Raw genomic sequence first — 19159 nt, forward strand, 5'->3', positions numbered from 1 at the left:
CCATAGAGACTCTACATCTTCCGATCCTATATCATCTCTTTGTAATGATTAGTATTATTTCTTATACACAGAGCCACACCTCCCCCTCTGCCTACTAACCTATCTTTCTGATACACCGTATATGGTTGGCTGTTCAGCTCGCAATGGCAGCCATCCTTTAGCCAAATTTCAGAGACGGCCACAACATCATTTGCCAATCTGTAGCTGAATTTCAAGATAATCCATTTTATTTCTTATGCTGTGTGCTTTCAAATATAACACTTTCAGTCCATTATTTGTTGCTTTCTGTTTTAACTGTACCACGGCTCTATTGCCCTGTAACTCATGCCACTGGCTGTGATTAAGCTTCATCTCCTGCCTGTTATTTCTATATTTTTGATTTATTTCTGTTTTCCCCTTCCTCAACTCTATCATTCTGGTTTCCATCCCCCTGCCAAATTAGATTAAACCCTCCTTAACAGCTCTATGAAATCTGCCTGCTAGAATATTGGACCCTTTTGGCTTCAGGTGTAACCCATCCTTTTTGTACAGGTTGTAGCTCCCCTAGAAAAGGCCTGATGATCCAGGAATCTGAAGCCCTGTCCACCAGTCTCTCAGCCACACAATAATACACCCGATCATGCTATTCTTGCACTCACTAGCACATGGCACAGGCAACAATCCTGAGATTACTACCCTGAAGGCCCTGCTTTTCAGCTTCCTACTGAATTCTCTCTTCAGGACCTCCTCTCTTTTTCTACCTATGTCATTGGTACCAATGTGTACCAAAACTTCTAGCTGTTCACCCTCTCCCTTCAGAATACTCTGCATCCCGATACGAAACATCCTGAACCCTGGTACCTGGGAGGCAACACACCATGTGGATATATCTATCAGGCTGATGGAACCTCCTGTCTGTTCCCCTCACTATGGAATCCCCTACGACTACCATATTCCTCATGTACAATGTCCTGTGTATGTTACTCAAAATGGCCTCTTTGGTTTGTTACAAGTAGGAATGCTTCTTTGTCGGATAAGTATTTCTCTCGCCGTTGTTTCACTTTAGAATGGCTGATATGGTAATTGTATTCATTTGTTAATCAATGGGGAATGTTATTGTGTCTTGTGATGCTGGGAACTTGGGGGAGGGGTTTTCGCGGGTTTTTGGTGGGAGGAGGAGGCCGAGGAAGACGCCGAGGAAGGTGGACGTGTGCTGGACTGCTCGTAAGACCACCGGGGTGGTCCGAGGTGCGACGGCCGGATGGGTCGATTGGTTCGTTGATTGAGCTCCAACGAGTGCACCAAACAGACTGAACTTTGATAAGTTGGCGCCTTTTGTTTTTTTCCTTGTGTATATATATTGTATTGCTTACTACTCTTTTTAATTTTAGTAAACTCTTTAAAGTGTATTTCATAACGGTATTTGTTGTGGGTTTGATACTGTTGGCGGGCGCGAGGCATAAAACTCGATTCTCACAGCACCTGCGTGTAACGTGTAACGGGAGGTGGGTTGGTGAGTGGCTGGATCTCCGTTTCCCCTAGACATATACCAGCCTGTTGGGTAAGGGTTACATTTGTGGGGTGCTCGTCCCGGATTGGATTGTCAGGGGCTGTGGAGTCGCGCAGGCAGCAGAGTGGAGATGGACAGAGATAAGATTTTTTGTTGGTGCCAGTTTGAAGATGTACCAGTACAGTACGCATGCGTAGTGAGCGGAGTGGATGTTCGAGTTTCGGGAGACGCGATAGTGCGGGGCTTAAGTTCGGTGAAGGGTATTGGGCAGGTTGAATTGGTAGCTAGACGGTGTGGTAAAGAGGTAGAGTCTAGCTGGGTGTTGGTTCGTACGAGTGCTGAAGTCAGGACGGTGGAACTGCCGGCGATGGTCAGTGTACCGGGGGAGGAGGGGCCGTGGGGGCTCCACTTCTACAAGGATGAGGCTGAGGAGACATCGGAGGAGGAGTTAGAGCTACAGGTGGACCCCAGAGAGGTGCCCGGCACTAGTAAAGGGAGGTGGGAGGAGGGAGTCGTGACTAAGCCCCGCTCTCCAGGTGAGTGGAAGCCTCGGAGCTGGCAGCCGCACTTAATTCCCTGGTGGGGGTGGCCGAGAGGCCACGGCTGAAGCTGGGGGTGTTCTCCGGAGCCAAGCCTACTCCGGACGGGGAGGTGGACTATGAGACCTGGATCGAGCATACGTCTTTGATGTCAGAGGAGTGGCCAGGCTCAGAGGAGGAGAAGAGGCAGCGATTGGTGGGAAGTTTGAGGGGTTTAGCAGCCAAAACCGTCCGGGAGTTGAAAGCTGAGAAGCCTGGAGCCTCAGTGGAGGAATGCCTAGAAGTTTTGGAGGGAGCGTTTGGGTTGTCAGGGGAACCCTGGCTGCTTTTAGCAGAGTTTCAACGCCTGGAACAATGGAGAGGGGAAAAGCTCTCCGAGTACATATTTAGGATGGAGGGGATGCTCTCGGGGCTGCGGCGCCGGGGGGTAGTGAAGGCGACTGACGTGGCTAGCGTGAGGAAGAGTCAGCTATTCAGTGGCTCTCTGGAGGAGGACAAGGTGGCGTGGACTATCCGGCAGGCTTATAGGAAAGGTCCCCCTCCATCCTTTGGGCAACTGATTAGAGAGGTGCGAGAGGAAGAGAGAGCGTTGGGGCGGAAAAGGGGCGCGGGCCTACGGGAGCAATCCTCAGCGATACAGGAAGTGGTGGCTGAGTGGAGGAATGACAATCCCCCGGGGAGTAGGGAACCCCCTTTGGAGGGGAGGGACAGGGGAGGTACCTACTCTCAGGGGCGATCAGTGCAGTGGATTGGGAGCAGGAGCCATCCTGGGAGAGGAGGGGCGGCAGGCAGTGTGTGCTTTAACTGTGGGAAAGAGGGGCATTTCAGGCGGGACTGTGGAAGGCTGAGGGTGTGCTATAGCTGTGGAGAGGAAGGACACTTTAGGTGGGATTGTGAGAGACAAGGAGTCCCGCGGAGGACAAGCCCCACTATGACTAGAAAGGGAGAGGTGTCGGGAAACTTAGGAGAGGCTCAGTGAGGGAACGGACTGGAGCCTCTGGAGGAACACGTTCCCAGAGATCAGCCGGAAGACCATCGGGTGCCCACACCTCTATTCCAGATGGGCTGGTAGGACCCCGTGCCAGTGTGGGTCTACGGATAGAGGGAATTTACGCAAAAGCCGTTCTTGATACGGGATCGCAGGTGACCTTATTGTACCGGTCTTTCTACAATCAATATCTAAAGCATTTGCCCGTAACCCCTTTTGATGCCCTGCAGATTTGGGGTGTGAGCGAGGGTGACTACCTGTACGATGGGTACCTATCAGTGAGATTGGAGTTCTCGGAGGGCGATGTGGGAGTGTCGGAAGCTATTGAGGCATTGGTGTTGGTGTGTCCTGACCCGGTGGAAACTGGTGGTGCTGCCCTCCCGGTGGGGACTAACTCCCCAGTTGTGCGCTGGCTCCTGGGAGCTTGTAAGGAGAAAGGGGGGGAAGACTTTCTGGAGACCCTCTCGGTGCATCCAGTGTTTTGAGCAGTGTTTGCAGAAGGGGTTGCCTCCCAAGGGCTGGACCCGGAGTGTAAACGAGGGACGGTGTGGTGTACGCAGGCGAGGCCCAAGGTGATCCTACCCGGGGAGGTAGCCCTAGTGATCGGGACCCCCAGATTCCCAGGAGTGCCGACGGGGGAAGCCCTGTTAGTAGATGCCCCAGACAATCTTGAAGGGGAGATACGATTTCCGGCGGGGGCGCTGGTGAGGCCCGAAGTGCAGAGACCAGGGGCGGTACATGCAAGGCGTATAGCTATAAGTGTCAGGAACACCACGGCAAGAGAAATCACCTTTAAGAGGGGAATGCCGCTGGCACATCTGTTCCCGGTAACTGTAATGTCCAGCGCACCAGTGCGGACCCCTAACGGGGAGGGATCGGAGCATCGAAGGGAGCTGACAGCTGAAGCACTTAACTTCGGGGATTCCCCAGTGTCGCCGGAGTGGAAACACCGGCTAGTGGAGAAGATGCTGAAGATGGAAGCTGTTTTTTCTCGGGGCGAGTTTGATGTTGGCTGCGCCAAAAGCACTCGCCACACCATCTGGGTGACGGAAGACACCCCGTTCCGAGAGAGATCCCGGCGGCTGGCTCCGGCAGATGTTGAGGACGTGCGACAGCACTTGTGCAAGTTGAAGGAGGCTGGAATCATAGCTGAGTCTCGAAGTCCTTATGCGTCCCCAATAGTGGTGGCACGGAAGAAGAATGGGCGAGTGCGCATGTGTGTTGACTACAGGACGTTGAATCGGCGAACTGTCCCTGATCAATATACTGTCCCGAGAGTCGAGGATGCGCTGGCCTGCCTGAGCGGTGCGAAGTGGTTCAGTGTGCTGGACTTAAGAAGTGGGTATTACCAGATCCCGATGAGTGCGGCCGATAAAGAGAAGACCGCTTTTATCTGCCCGCTGGGGTTCTTTCAATTCGAATGAATGCCCCAAGGCATATCCGGAGCCCCAGCCACCTTCCAGAGGCTCATGGAGAGAACTGTGGGGGATATGAATCTGTTGGAGGTGCTGGTGTACCTGGACGATTTGATAGTGTTTGGATCGACTTTGGAGGAACATGAGGAGAGGCTGTTGAAGGTGTTGGGCCTGCTTAATGAAGAAGGGTTGAAGCTTTCCCTAGGCAAATGCCAGTTCTGCAAGTCGTCGGTTAACTACATTGGCCATATCATTTCGCGAGAGGGAGTGGCTACTGATCCAACCAAGATAGAGGCCGTGACCACCTGGCCGAGACCCCAGAAAGTGGGTGCTCTGCGCTCATTTTTGGGGTTCTGTGGGTATTACCGGCGATTTGTGAAAGGATACGCCAAAGTGTGTCACCCGATGACTCAGCTGTTGTGTGGCTATCCCCCGGTGGGGAAGAAGAGGACGGGGAACCAGAGGCAGGACGCTGGAGGATACTGGAACCCGGCGGTACCTTTTGGCTCGAGATTGGGTGATCAATGTGAAGAGGCGTTCCGATCTTTGAAAAGGGCACTGACCCAGGCCCCGGTGTAGGCTTTTGTCGATCCCCAGAAGCCATATGTGCTGCACACGGATGCCAGACGAGAGGGTCTCGGGGCTGTTCTGTACCAGGAGCATGGCAAAGCATTGAGACCGGTAGCCTTTGTCAGCCGAAGCTTGTCGTCATCGGAGAGAAACTATCCCACTCACAAGTTGGAGTTCCTGGTGCTGAAGTGGGCGGTGGTGGACAAGCTGGGCGATTACCTGTACGGAGCCAAGTTTGAGGTGAAAATGGATAACAATCCTCTCACTTATATTTTGACTTCGGCGAAGCTGGATGCCACAGGACATCGGTGGCTGGCGGCCTTGTCGGTGTATGATTTCAGCCTGAGGTACCGTCCCGGAAGCAAGAATGTCGATGCGGATGCATTGTCTCGTCGGGAGCTGGGGGAGGAGGAGAGGGACGAGGAGTGGGAGAGTGTCCCTGCCCCTGGAGTGAAGGCCATGTGTCAGTTTGCTATCACCGTGAAGGCCGAGGGAAGAGGGAGGCTGGAACGAGCCGTGGACCATTTGGGGGTTTTTGACAACGCCATACCCCTAGTTTACTGTGACCTGACTGCACTGGGGACTAAACAGTTGCCGGAACTGAGTCCGGGGGAAGTGGCAGCTGCTCAGCAAAATGACCCGGGCATTGGCACAGTATGGAGAGCGGTCGAGAAGGGGGATGGGGCGTTGGCTGAGAAGGTGAAACACCCATTCGTGCCTCTGTTGTTGAAGGAGTGGCCTCGGTTGAAGTTAAAGAACAAATCTTGTACCGGGTAACGGCGCCTCCGGACCAACCCCGCTGTTGGCAACTGGTCCTGCAGGAGGAGTATCGCCAGGCTGTACTCCAGGCCTTACATGATGATTCTGGACACTTGGGGGTGGAAAAGACATATGGATTACTCAAAGACCGGTTCTACTGGCCCCGGATGAGGGGGGACGTCGAAGAATACTGTAGGGGATGCGGTCGTTGCATCCAGAGGAAGACCCTGCCAGCGTTGGCGGCTCCACTGTCGCACTTGCAGAGTGCGGGACCTCTGGACCTGGTATGTATGGATTTCCTGTCGATTGAGCCTGACACCAACAACACCGCGAATGTCTTAGTCATCACCGATCATTACACTCGCTATGCTCAGGCATTTCCCACCAAGGATCAGAAGGCGACGACAGTGGCGAAGGTGTTATGGGAGAAGTATTTTGTGCATTACGGCCTTCCCAGGCGAATCCATAGTGATCAGGGGCGGGACTTTGAGAGCCGCCTTATCCAGGAATTACTGACTATGCTTGGGGTTGAGAAATCCAGGACTACCCCTTACCACCCACAGGGAGATCCTCAGCCAGAGAGATTTAACAGGACCCTGTTGGATATGCTCGGGACGCTGGAGATTGGGCAGAAAAGCAGGTGGAGTCGTCATATTGGACAATTGGTTCACTGTTACAACTGTACTCGCAATGATGCTACAGGGTATTCACCCTATTATCTGATGTTCAGGCGGGAAGCAAGGTTGCCCATTGACATGTGTTTTGGAGGTGGAGTGGGTGAATTTCCTGGGAAGTCCTATCTAAAGTACGTGTCTGACATGAAGAGGGAGTTACAGCGGGTGTACGAGTTGGCCGAGGCGGCGGCTACCAAACAAAATCAGAGGAATAAGATGCGGTATGATCGAAAGGTGAAGTTTGTACAATTATTACCGGGCGACCAGGTCCTTTTACGGAATTTGGGACTCCCTGGTAAGCACAAGTTGGCAGATCGATGGGCGGCAAGCCCCTATGTAATAGAGAGCCAGATGCCGAACCTGCCAATTTACTGGGTGAAACCTGAGGATGGGAAAGGGCCTATCAAGGTACTCCATAGGAATCACCTGCTGCCACTGGGTCAAGCGGTGCAGGTGGATAAGGAACCCGAGTGGGAGGTTACGCCTAGTACAGGGACTCTGCAAGGGCGCGGAGAACGGGAAGAGCCCGCTGCTGAAGAGCGGGGACGGGTCCCTCACCCGGGAATGGCTACCGATTCAGAGGAGGACGACTCAGATGAGTGGGCTCTGTTCCTATTCGCTGGTGCTCCAGTACCAGGAGAGGAGGCTCCTGGCCCTTCCCATACTGAGTTGGGTGAGAGGAGGGAAGGTCTTGAGGGACAGATGGAGAGGCAGCCAACATTGGGGGGAGAGAGGGTGGAACCCAAGCGTGAGCCGGAGAGATCTCAGGTGAGGGAGGACCCCTGTGAGGAAGGGGGTGCGGGTCTGTCAGGTAGACCTGGGGTGTCCGAGACAGTGGGTTCGCAGGTGACGAGGGAGCCCAGTGGAGCAGAAGGGGTATGGAGATCTCAGAGGATTAGGCGCCCCCCGGAGCGGTTGACATATGTGGTACCGGGAGAACCGAGTGTGATTTCTACTGCTCTGGGTAGTTATGTCACTGCGTTCTGCACCTGGGTTGGGTTTTGTGTGTTGCAAGAAGCTTTGGGGAACTCTAGTAATGCCATGAGGGCATGACATTTGCGGGTGGGGAGAGAATGTACAATGTCCTGTGTATGTTACTCAAAATGGCCTCTTTGGTTTGTTACAAGTAGGAATGCTTCTTTGTCGGATAAGTGTTTCTCTCGCCGTTGTTTCACTTTAGAATGGCTGATATGGTAATTGTATTCATTTGTTAATCAATGGGGAATGTTATTGTGTCTTGTGATGCTGGGAACTTGGGGGAGGGGCTTTCGCGGGTTTTTGGTGGGAGGAGGAGGCCGAGGATGACACCGAGGAAGGTGGACGTGTGCTGGACTGCTCGTAAGACCACCGGGGTGGTCCGAGGTGCGACGGCCGGATGGGTCGATTGGTTCGTTGATTGAGCTCCAACGAGTGCACTAAACAGACTGAACTTTGATAAGTCGGCGCCTTTTGTTTTTTTCCTTGTATATATATATATATTGTATTGCCTACTACTCTTTTAATTTTAGTAAACTCTTTAAAGTGTATTTCATAACGGTATTTGTTGTGGGTTTGATACTGTTGGCGGGCGCGAGGCATAAAACTCGATTCTCACAGCACCTGCGTGTAACGGGAGGTGGGTTGGAGAGTGGCTGGATCTCCTTTTTCCCCTAGACATATACCAGCCTGTTGGGTAAGGGTTACACTCATCTTCCTCTTTCCCTTTTGCACCAAGGAAACCAGGCTCAGTGCCAGAGCCCTGATCGCTGTGGTCATCCTCTGTCAGGTCATCCCCCTCAACCGCATCCAAAACATGATAACAATTACCGAGGAGGATGGCTACAGGGGTGCTTTCTATTATTTGAGCTCTTCCCTTCGCTTCCCTGACTGTCACCCACTTATCTAACTCCTGTTGCCATGGGATGACTAACTCCCTGTAGCTCCTTTCTATCTCCTGTTAACTCTCCCTAATAAGCTGTAGGTCATCGAGCCGCAGCTCCAGATCCCTAACATGGTCTCTCAGGAGTTGCATCTTGGTGCATTTGGTGCAGATATGGCCATCTGGGAGATTGAAAGATTCCCAGGATTCCCACATCTGACACCCAGAGCAAAATACTAACCCTACTGACATGTTCTCTATTCCTCAAAAAAATGCAAAGATAAACCAAAAACGAAGTCCACCTACTCACTTACCTCGCCCAAACCCACTTTCACTGAAGCCTGAATGAGCCAAAGCCTGTCGCTTCTACACTCGCCACTGGTCTACTCTTGACAATGGCTGCTCCGCTGATCCCTTCTGTACTTTTATTTAGTCCATATACGCTACATCCACTAGTCAGGGCATCAGGGAGAAGGCAGGTGAATGGGTTTGAGAGGATTAATAAATGAACCATTTTGGAATGGTGGAGCAGACTCTATGGGCTGAATGGCCTAATTCTGCTCCTATGTCTTATGTCCTTATGCTTTCCTACCATGCTCTGCATGGGCCAAGAAATCAAAGATGCCTGAAAAGCTAAGTTCCTTAATGTCAATGAGGCTAAACACAAATGAGGACTTGGAAGGATCATAAACCAATGGGAGAGACTTTCAATACTATGGCAACCATATCCTGTGATAAGCAAGATGGTCCACATCCACTCTCCACCCCACTTCAGGAAATTTTATAATAATTAAAGCCTGAACTGGATTCAGTCCACTGCAGATCTACTGTAAATTTCCAATAAAAGAACATTTCAAAATATTACATTCAACAAAAAAAATCTGGAAATGTTACCACTGTGCTCTTTATGTATTTTTAAGATTTCTTTCATCCTCTTGAAGCTTTTTGTTCATCTCTGACCGTACACAATTTGAAACTCTCTAGTCTGGCCCCCTCAGGACCTGAATCGTGACAGACCACATAATGTCCAGACCGTAGAAAATGCCCTTGATCATCTTCCTCTGAGCTTTTTAAAAAATATATTCACTCTTTGGGTCACATATTCCAAGGGTCACGTTCTCTCCTATCAAATTCCTCCTTCTTCAGCCCTTTACCTCTTCCACATATCACCTCCTAGTTTCTCTCATCATCCCTCTCAACCCCCTGACCTTTTTATTCTGCTTCTGCCCCCTTCCTTTTCAGGCCCAATAAAGAGGGAAAACATCAACTTTTTCTTTCCCTTCCATATATCAGAATCAGAATCAGGTTTGTTATCATTGGCATGTGTCATGAAATTTGTTCACCTAACAGTAGCAGTTCAATGCAATACATAAACTAGCAGAGAGAAAAAATAATAAATAAAATAAAAATAAAAATAATAAATAAACAAGTAAATCAATTATGTATATTGAATAGATGAAAAAATATTCAAAAACAGAAATACTGTATATTAAGAAAAAGTGAGGTAGTGTCCAAAAATCCAGGAATCAGATGGCAGAGGGGAAGAAGCTGTTCCTGAATCACTGAGTGCATGCCTTCAGGCTTCTGTACCTCCTACCTGATGGTAACTGTGAGAAAAGGGTATGCCCTGGGTGCTGGAGATCCTCAGTAGTGGATGCTGCCTTTCTGAGACACTGCTCCCTAAACATGTCCTGGGTACTTTGTAGGCTAGTACCCAAGATGGAGCTGACTAGATTTACAACCTTCTGCAGCTTAGATTCTGCCTGATTTGCTGAATTTGTCCAGCATTTTGTATTTGTTGATAACAGTTGGTAACCCAGTTTTCCTAAATAAGCTAAAATTGTAGAAGTTGCATTGGCACATTAATTGCCTACAATTTAGTACAGATCTTTGTTAATTTACAATTAGAGTTAGAATTTATTTAGATCTTACATACATCCCACAATGTGAGGGAGTAAAAATCTTTGTGTTACGACTCCGTCGCAAAGTACAGCATATGAATTTAAAAGTTTGATGGCTTGTAGAAAGAAGCTGTCCTGTTCCTGTTGGTCCTGGCTTTAATGCTGTGGTACTGTTTGCCAGATGGAAGCAAACAAACAGTTTATGGTCAGGTTGACTGGTGTCCCCAATGATCTTCCAGGCTTTCTTTACGCACCTGCTGCTACAAATGTCCTCAATGGAGGGAAGTTGAAATCCACAGATGTGCTGGGCTGTCTGAACCACTCTGCAGTGTTCAGTGATCAAAGTTGGTGCAGTTTCCATACCGGACAGTGATACAGCCAGTCAGGATGCTCTCAATGGTGCCCCTGTAGAATGTCTTGAGGATTTGGGGGCCCATGCTGAACTTCTTCAGTAACCTGAGGTGGAAGAGAGGCTGTTGTGCTTTTTTTTTTGCCTCAAAGCTGGTGTGTACAGTCCAGGTGAGATCTTGGGTGATGTGTATACCGAGGAATTTGAAACTACTCACCCTCTCAACTGCAGTCCCATTGATGTTGATTGGGGCGAACCTGTCTCCATTCCTCCTGTAATCCATGATCAGCTCTTCTGTTTTTTGGACATTGAGGGAGAGGTTATTATCCTGGCACCACTGGGTCAGGGTGACATCTTCTCCTCTGTAGACTGTCTCAGTACTATTAAATTTCTGGCTGATCGAAGTCATGTCATCTGCGAATTTGATTAGCAGATTGGAGCTGTGTGTGGCAGTACAGTTGTGGATGTAAAGGGAGTAGAAAAGGGACACAGAACACAACCCTGGGAAGCTCCTGTGTTGAGGGTCAGAGGGACAGAGGTGATGGAGCCCATCCTTACCACCTGTTGGAGATCTGATAGGAAGTCTAGGATCCAGCTGCACAAGGTTTGTTGCAGGCCGAGGTCTCTGAGCTTCCTGTCAAGTCTGGAGAGAATTATGGTGTTGAATGCTGAACTGTAGTCCAGGAACAATATTCTAATGAATGCATCCCTCTTCTCCAGGTGAGTGAGGACGGTGTGTAGTGCTGTGGCTATGGTGTCATCGGTAGACTGGTTCTGTAGGGGATCCAGTGTAGGTGGTAGCATGCTGCAGATGTAGTCTTCGACCAACCTCTGAAATCATTTGCTTATAATTTTAGATCTTAGTTAGAATTAATTAGTTAGTATAGAGCTACAGAATCAAAGAATGCCAGACCATGGCAGCTGCTGTACCACAGAATACCAGCTCAGAGTTCCAACCTGCAGATCCGTTGTAAGAGCTGTGCAGCCTCAAAACACAAAATAAGATGCATAACCTCCTTATAAATCTGTCACAGTTTCTGGGTACAATGAGCAATACCCTGATCCTGACCATGAATATTAAGACTGGCTGACCATGGATTTCTCCCAGGTTAGTGCAGATGCATTATGTAGGCAGAAGTCCCACCCCACTGGATGACAGTCACTCTAAAACAGATTGCAGGGACTCCCTTGGTCTTTTCACTGGTTCCTCTGTCTGCAGTTTATTAATTCTGACCACTTTTTCTCTGCTGCATACCTCCATTTTCTTCCTCTGAGGCTTACCTCAGCAGTGGTGGGCAGCCCTCTGAGCTTTGCTCATTTCCCAAGCTTCCACTCCTGGTCCGTCTTCCTTCAATGGGAACAGGATCTCTCCTGCATCACAACTTTCCATCCCAGATCTATGGATTTGTTAGATAATTTTTCATGATTTACAACACAATTCCAGTTCCAGGTTGCTTTCACTTACTATTTAACTAAGAGCTAAACCACCCCTCTATAGAATATATTCTATGGATACCCCAACTCCCATCTGCACTTTCCTGACCATTTCACTATATAAATGTACAAAATGAAAATTCTATTTAGTTCTTCCCACATCAGTGAATTAATAGTGTGAGACTGCAATTTACAGAGATGCCATCCAAGCTGTTCACCATTCATAGAAAGTAGAACTGCTCAGCGCAGGAAAAGGACCTCCAGCTCATGATGTTGTAATGAACTAATTAAGCTAATGACACCTCTACCATGTGCCTATCTGAGAACCTCTTGAATGCCGCTATTGTATCCTCCACCAGCACTGCTCCTGGCAGTGCATTTCACTTTCTATGTGAAAAAAAACTTGCTCTACATATATGGTTTGAAATTTACCCATCTCATCTTAAATATATGCCTTTCAGTGTTTGACATATCGTCCCTGGGAGAAAGAAATGAGCAGTTTAGTCTATCTATGCCTCTCATGATTTTATAAACTTCTATCAGGTTTTCCCTCTGTCTCTACTGCTCCAGAGAAAATAACCCTAGTTTGTCAAATCACTTCGTATAGCACATGACCTCTAATCCGGCAGCATCCTGGTAAACTTCTTCTGCACCTTTCTGAAAGCTTCCATATCCTTCCTATAATGAGGCAATGAAAGTTGGATGCAATTCTCTAGACATGCCTAAACAGAGACTTCATAAAGCTGCAGAATAACTTCCTATCCCTTGACTGATAAAGGCAAGCATACTATACACCTCATTTACCACCCTATCATCCTGTGGAACCAATTCAAGGTGAAATCACTTTGAATTGCCTTGTTCCAACGCACTGTTCTGTTCTGCTAATCATTTATCACTTCAGTTTATTTCCTAATTTGGGTTGTTGCACTGTTTAACTATCTTTTCTTCCTGCATTTCTCTGAATAATCATTTAAGCAATTTCACACTTCAGCTGGCTCACTCAAAAGTTCAAAGTAAATTTATTATCGAAGTACATATATGTCACCATATACAACCTTGAGATTCATTTTCTTGCAGGCACTCACAGTAAATACAACGAAACCAAAAAGAAACCCAAAATAATAATAATGAATAAATAAGCAATAAATATTGAGAACATGAGCAGAAGAGTTCATAGGCTGCGAGTACAGTTCAGTGAAGTTGGGTGAAGTTATTCCCTCTTGTTCATTTGGAAGTGGTAGGAGTGATGGTTGTGTACTTAGTTTTTCAGGTTCTCATGAAGGTTTGGATAAGAAGGAAATGGGTATTTTGGGCTACAATCTTCAGTGGAAAGGAACAACTTTGCCTTTTTAAAGAGCAAATACGAGGAAATCAGCAGATGCTGGAAATTCAAGCAACACACACAAAATGCTGGTGGAACACAGCAGGCCAGGCAGCATCTATAGGAGAAGCATTGTCGATGTTTCCGGCTGAGACATCGACAGTGCTTCTCCTATAGATGCTGTCTGGCCTGCTGTGTTCCACCAGCATTTTGTGTGTGTAACTTTGCCTTTTTATTTCTTCTGCTAAATGCTGAAAGACCTTGTGTGGGCCCTGAATAGTCTTACTTTGCTTTAACTTCCCTGTACTTGCAATTGTATGTTTAATTATTTTGTCACATGAATCTTCTTCTCCCTTCTCAATGTCTCATTAAGCCACTTACTATTCTTTTGCAATTTTCTTTACATTTATCATCTACCAGTTCTTAACTGCTTCCACCTTGGCAGAAAATTCATCACTTTGTCCTTTGGACTGTATTTTCCTGCCATATCTGTGAGGAAAATCACAGGGGGTTTTATACATGCTCTTTCAGCCTGCTATCAATGTACTCCTTTTATTTTGAGCTATGGCTCTTTTTGAGCACAGGGCAGTCACCCAGAGGCAAGTGTGTTATCAAAAGAGGGCTGTCACTGTAAAGGAACTAAAGGTTGATTGTGTTATAGCGGACGCTTACTACAGCACCAAAAAGCAGCAGAGCATGGTTAAATGGACAAAAATGCCTTAATATTACTTTAAACCTTTCATGTGACATGACCGACCTTTTAAGTGAGGAAAGGAGCCAAATATGAAACACTCTCATCTTAGTGTCATTTACAAGGATTGAGCTGCGAAGTTTGCAACAATAGGATTTTTGAAATGAAGGAGGGAAATGGCAGTAAGATACCATGCCTGATTTCTTTTTCATTCTATGATTTTGGGTGTTAAATAATAAAACATCTATTGCAGTAACTTTTCTTTGTGAGATAAGACAACAATATTATAACTTGAATTTTACCTGTTCTTTTCAAGTTTGCTCTTTATTTTGATCTGAGCTAAGAAAGAACTATACTTCATTTAGGTTCCAGTTTACAACCTGAATCACGTTGAATCTACTGCGCTTTTCTGGAATGTTAAGTATTCCATAATAAACCTTCTTGTTAAGAATATTTTTGGAAAGCAGCAAAAACTCTACAACATTTCCTACGGAACTGAGCAAGCAAGTCTACTGTCGAAGTCTCAGAGAAACCTGTGTATCTACATCGATTAGTGATTATTTCTTTAAAGTGATTATCTTCTTAAGAAATCTCCTCCCAACCCATCCTTGACACCATTCTAAATTATTATACAGAGACAAAAACAAATCGATGGACAGTGCCTATTAAAAAAAAATTAGAAATCAAGCAGTAATGTGCCATATAATTTCTAGAACTGCAAAGTAACAACCGTCTTTATATCTTCCTCTTTTCTGCTTGATCCTCCAAAGAAAATAATATAAGTCTGTAGGCTGTCACAGGAAACCAGCATCCATCATCAAAGACACTCAACATCTAGGTCATGTGTCTTGCCATCAGGAAGAAGGTACAGGAGCCTCAGGACTCACATCACCAGGTTCAGGAACAGTTATTACACCTCAACCATCAGGCTCTTGAACCAGAGGGGAGAATTTTGCTTGCCCCGTCACTGAACTGTTTCCACAACTGATGGACTTTCAGGGACTCTTCATCTCATATTCTTGATATTTATTGTTTTTTAGCCCCTCTTTTGTAATTGAACATGTTGTCTTTTGCACATTTGTTGTTTGTCCATCCTGTTGAATACTATCTTTCATTGATTCTATTATGTTTCTTTGATTTACTGTGTATGTCCACAAGAAAACAAATTTCAGTGTTGTAATGGTGACATTCATATACTTCGATAACAAATTTACTATGAACTTTGAACTAAAGTGCTAGAAATAAGCTCCTTTAAAATTTCCCTCTCTCAGCACCTGAGATTTAAATTTGATTATCTTAGTTCTCTGCTTCCAGTGTTAATTTGCAGTTTCAATTTCATTGCTGCAATTAGTTTATGTTCTATAAGTAGACAAACAAAGCACAGTAATGGTTACTACTACCAAGTGCTGTTATATGTGGATTTAATGTGAATAAACCCAGCTGTAATATGCCCAGCAGTAAAAAAAGATCATTAAGATTGCCTCAGTTTATCTATGAAAAATAGTTGTTTTGGCTCCTGTGTATTGGTGGAACAGTAGACAAATGGAATCAATGTGTTTTGAAAAGTGGTGGGGGAATGTGGTGAGGGAGTAGGTGGTGAAAGGGACAGAGGTGGAGCAGAGGAGAATATCAAAATAGTAAAAACATTACAATAATTACTTTTATTCGATTTTCTTTAAACATATAGCTTTCATCAGATATGATAACATTATTTTCAACAAATAACAATCTGATTGAGCAACTGGAAAATTTCAAATGAACTACAACTTAAAACTGTTAAACGAACCTCAAATGGACACTGGATATTCTGTTTCCAAAACACTGCCATCTGGGTTTGTTTATTTGTCTACGGACACAGTTTAAGCAGGGGTGCTATCTTCATAAAACCAATGGGGAAAAGCAGCCTGCTGCTTTCTAAATAGAATAGTAACTGAACACCCAGAAATAATATTTAGTATGCATGTAATTTGCTTCTTGAAATTGAGCTAGGTATTTAACTTTGAAGCCATTTCTAAAGCAGCTTTGTTAACTGAAAAAGACCTCAACTCCTATTTGCTATCATTGTGTGTCTGGAAGTGACAGATGTTAGTGCTAAGTTACAATAACTACACTGAAGACTGTTGGCTGAAATGTGGGTAAACAATTGCTCAACCAACAATTTTTTTGATTAACATGAATATTAAAAACATTTAACTGTAGCTTTTAACAGAAGCAGCAACAAAGTAAAAGCAACTCACTGATGTCTAAAGTAAAATCCAGTAAAAGATATTCATATGAAATCTCAGTCTTTGTTTCCACTTGTGGTCTCTTCAGAGTAGAAAATATTTTGCCAGGACTGCTATCATCAGGTTCTTCCAGCTTTCGTAGCCCACAACCCATGGCAGGATCTGCAAACGGTCAGATTCAAGAAATACTTGTGAGTACTGTGACTCTGATTTCAACAAAGGGCAGTTATAATTTCTGTTATGCCTCTGGCCTCTATAAATCCTGAAGTCAGTTAAAAGTGAAACAGGGCCCCTCAACTCACAAAAAAGTCAGCAGTTTCTCAACATACAGTATTAAAATCCTGCCCATTTATTTGAGTTTTTTGGGGGGATATTTTAAGCATAATCCCTGAAAACTTGAAGTTAGCTACATCCATTAATACTATACACATACAGCTTCACTTATCACAGCCTTTCATGCCACGTCAGTCTGCTCTAAGGCCCTTAATAGTTTAATAGTAGACACAAGCCTTGTCCTCCCCCACAGATTTAAAGTAGGTAATTAACAAGTAAACAAAAGACAAGAATCAAACTTGGCTGGCGTTACCTGCGATGAGAAGAACTGCTCTGGAACCAGACAGATGTCTGTTCAATCTGCAGATGGAAACTCTGTCTGAAGTAGAAAGCTCCAAAATGGTTGTAGACTAAAATCATTTCCAGAAAGGAAGTAAAATCCCTGAGAGGAAACTGTTTCTGGCATCTGAGAGGAATCGTTAACGCACTGAGAGCCTTAGATTCTGTTGAAGTCGTTCACTTTTTAGATTAAAGTTTAGTTCCTGGATACTTAGAAAACCACAGCAAATCAAGAATTTGTTTCAGGAAACTAATTTGTCATATACAATTACAACAAATTGATCTTGCTGCATTAAAATCCAAAAAAAATAACAATCTTGTCCGAGTTGCACGGGTATAACTACTTTATAACTAAACTAAAAACGGTGAATGGCAGAGATTGGAATTAAACTAAAAGTAGATGAACTGTAAAACTGTAAGATTTCTAAGATGACGAAAATTACTTCAAGTATTCCCAAAGGTTACACTCCTTTACTTTTCATAAATTCAAAATGATTAAAAGAAGGAAAATATGCTGAAGCAGTTTCTTAAGCACCACAAAATCACCTCCTCAGTGGAGTACTGCGATATTACGAATACATTTGGAATTCAAAACATCACCATCGTCTAAACAAGTAACTGCTGCAATATTAATAATACACTGCCCTGCACAATAACATTGTAGAAGTTAAATGAGGCTTGAACTTTATTTTTTGTTATCTCTTTCAAAATTAATCAAATACACACTTACACAACAGTTACTTAACTTGTAGAATGCTGTAACATAAAATCACAGGTTTGTCTTAGTTCAAAATTAGAGTCCTAGTTTTTTGATCTTGGGCTGGTAGCATGGAAGGATAGCTGTTACCAATTTTGTTAAAGTTGCATTTAATTGGTTCCCTCACATAATATTCAGAATCATGATAGGCAGCTAGCAGCATGACATGTGGAAATCCACTCAGGCGGTTGTTCTTAAAAGGCTGCTCCTTGCTTATAAAAGGTGGTTGGGGGGTGTTATTTTTGTTTAGTGAAAGCTATAACAGAATTGCGTACTTGCATCCAAAACAATCTGGAAGTAGGTATTTGAAAGAAACTCACACACCTCTTTTACAAGGTGGAGCAAATGAAAATGCAAATTTACTTCATGAGAGAATTTAAAGCTAATTGGGAAGGTGAATAAATAGTTTTCAGATGAAAATAATTTTTTTTGGAGGGGATTAGGAGGAATGTTATGTACCACTTTCTGATTTCTACACCGGACTATATTTTCAAGGTGTGCATTCCTCACAGAAATATCATACAAAGTAAACAATTGTTCCCTCTGCTCTATGTGATTATTTATTGCACTAAAGTGTTGTTTGGGCTTTGTCACCGAATTCTACTAAAGTATGCTACAAAATAATACTGCCACCAAAAGTTATGCCTAGTGTATTAGAGAAATAGAACCTATATAGATCAGTGACAGTATGGTTGTGTGCATATTTTATCAATTCCTAGTAGCTGAATGTATTGTATACCCTTCTAGAAAGGGGCAGTACATGGAAGTAAGTGTTTTTGTTTAGAAATATTAAATAGAAGAAAAGCAGGCCATTATTTCAAGTATAGAAACATAGAAAATAGGTGGAGTAGGCCATTCGGCCCTTTGAGCCTGCACCACCATTCAGTATGATCATGGCTGATCATCCAACTCAGAACCCTGTACCTGCTTTCTCTTCATACCCCCGATCCCTTTAGCCACAAGGGCCATATCTAACTTCCCCTTAAATATAGCCAATGAACTGGCCTCAACTGTTTCCTGTGGCAGTCTGGTGAATTTTCTCTGTCTTCCCTCTATGGCAAGAACGTTTTTCCTCAGATTAGGGGACCAAAACTACACACAATATTCTGGGTGCGTTCTCACCAAGGCCTTGTACAACTGCAGTAGAACCTCCCTGCTCTTGTACTCAAATCCTTTTGCTATGAATGCCAACATACCATTTGCCTTTTTCACCGCCTGCTGTACCTGCATGCCCACCTTCAACGACTGGTGTACAATGACACCCAGGTCTCGTTGCATCTCCCCTTTTCCTAATCGGACACCGTTCAGATAATAATCTGTTTTCCTGTTCTTGCAACCAAAGTGGATAACCTCACATTTATCCACATTAAATTGCATTTGCCATGAATTTGCCCACTCACCTAACCTATCCAAGTCACCCTGCATCCTCTTTGCATCCTCCACACAGCTAACACCTAACACAGTATAACTGATCATCCACTATGGTACCCTATTCCTGTCTATCCCTGTCCCAAATCTCTCTAGCATTAAGAAATACATCTATTTATTTTTTGAGTATAATTAATGACTCGGCCTTC

General features: G+C 45.2%; 1 protein-coding gene across 2 annotated transcripts in view; it reads right to left on the minus strand.

The window, feature by feature from the left end:
- The window catches only part of rftn2 (raftlin family member 2), a 70758-nt gene extending 53395 nt beyond the window's left edge, over nucleotides 1–17363 (minus strand). The window contains exons 1-2 of one of the 2 annotated variants that reach the window (XM_059966953.1): nucleotides 16800–17336; nucleotides 16226–16375 (exon numbers count right to left, since the gene is read on the minus strand). In XM_059966953.1, the coding sequence (XP_059822936.1) occupies nucleotides 16226–16367 (142 nt within the window). In that variant the 5' untranslated portion in view covers nucleotides 16368–16375; nucleotides 16800–17336. Of the gene's footprint in view, nucleotides 1–16225; nucleotides 16376–16799 lie in introns of both variants that reach the window. The other variant, XM_059966954.1, reaches the window with a different exon arrangement.
- Between the last annotated feature and the right edge of the window lie 1796 nt (nucleotides 17364–19159).

The sequence above is a fragment of the Hypanus sabinus genome, chromosome 4 (genome assembly GCF_030144855.1).
Source record: "Hypanus sabinus isolate sHypSab1 chromosome 4, sHypSab1.hap1, whole genome shotgun sequence".
NCBI lineage: Eukaryota > Metazoa > Chordata > Chondrichthyes > Myliobatiformes > Dasyatidae > Hypanus > Hypanus sabinus.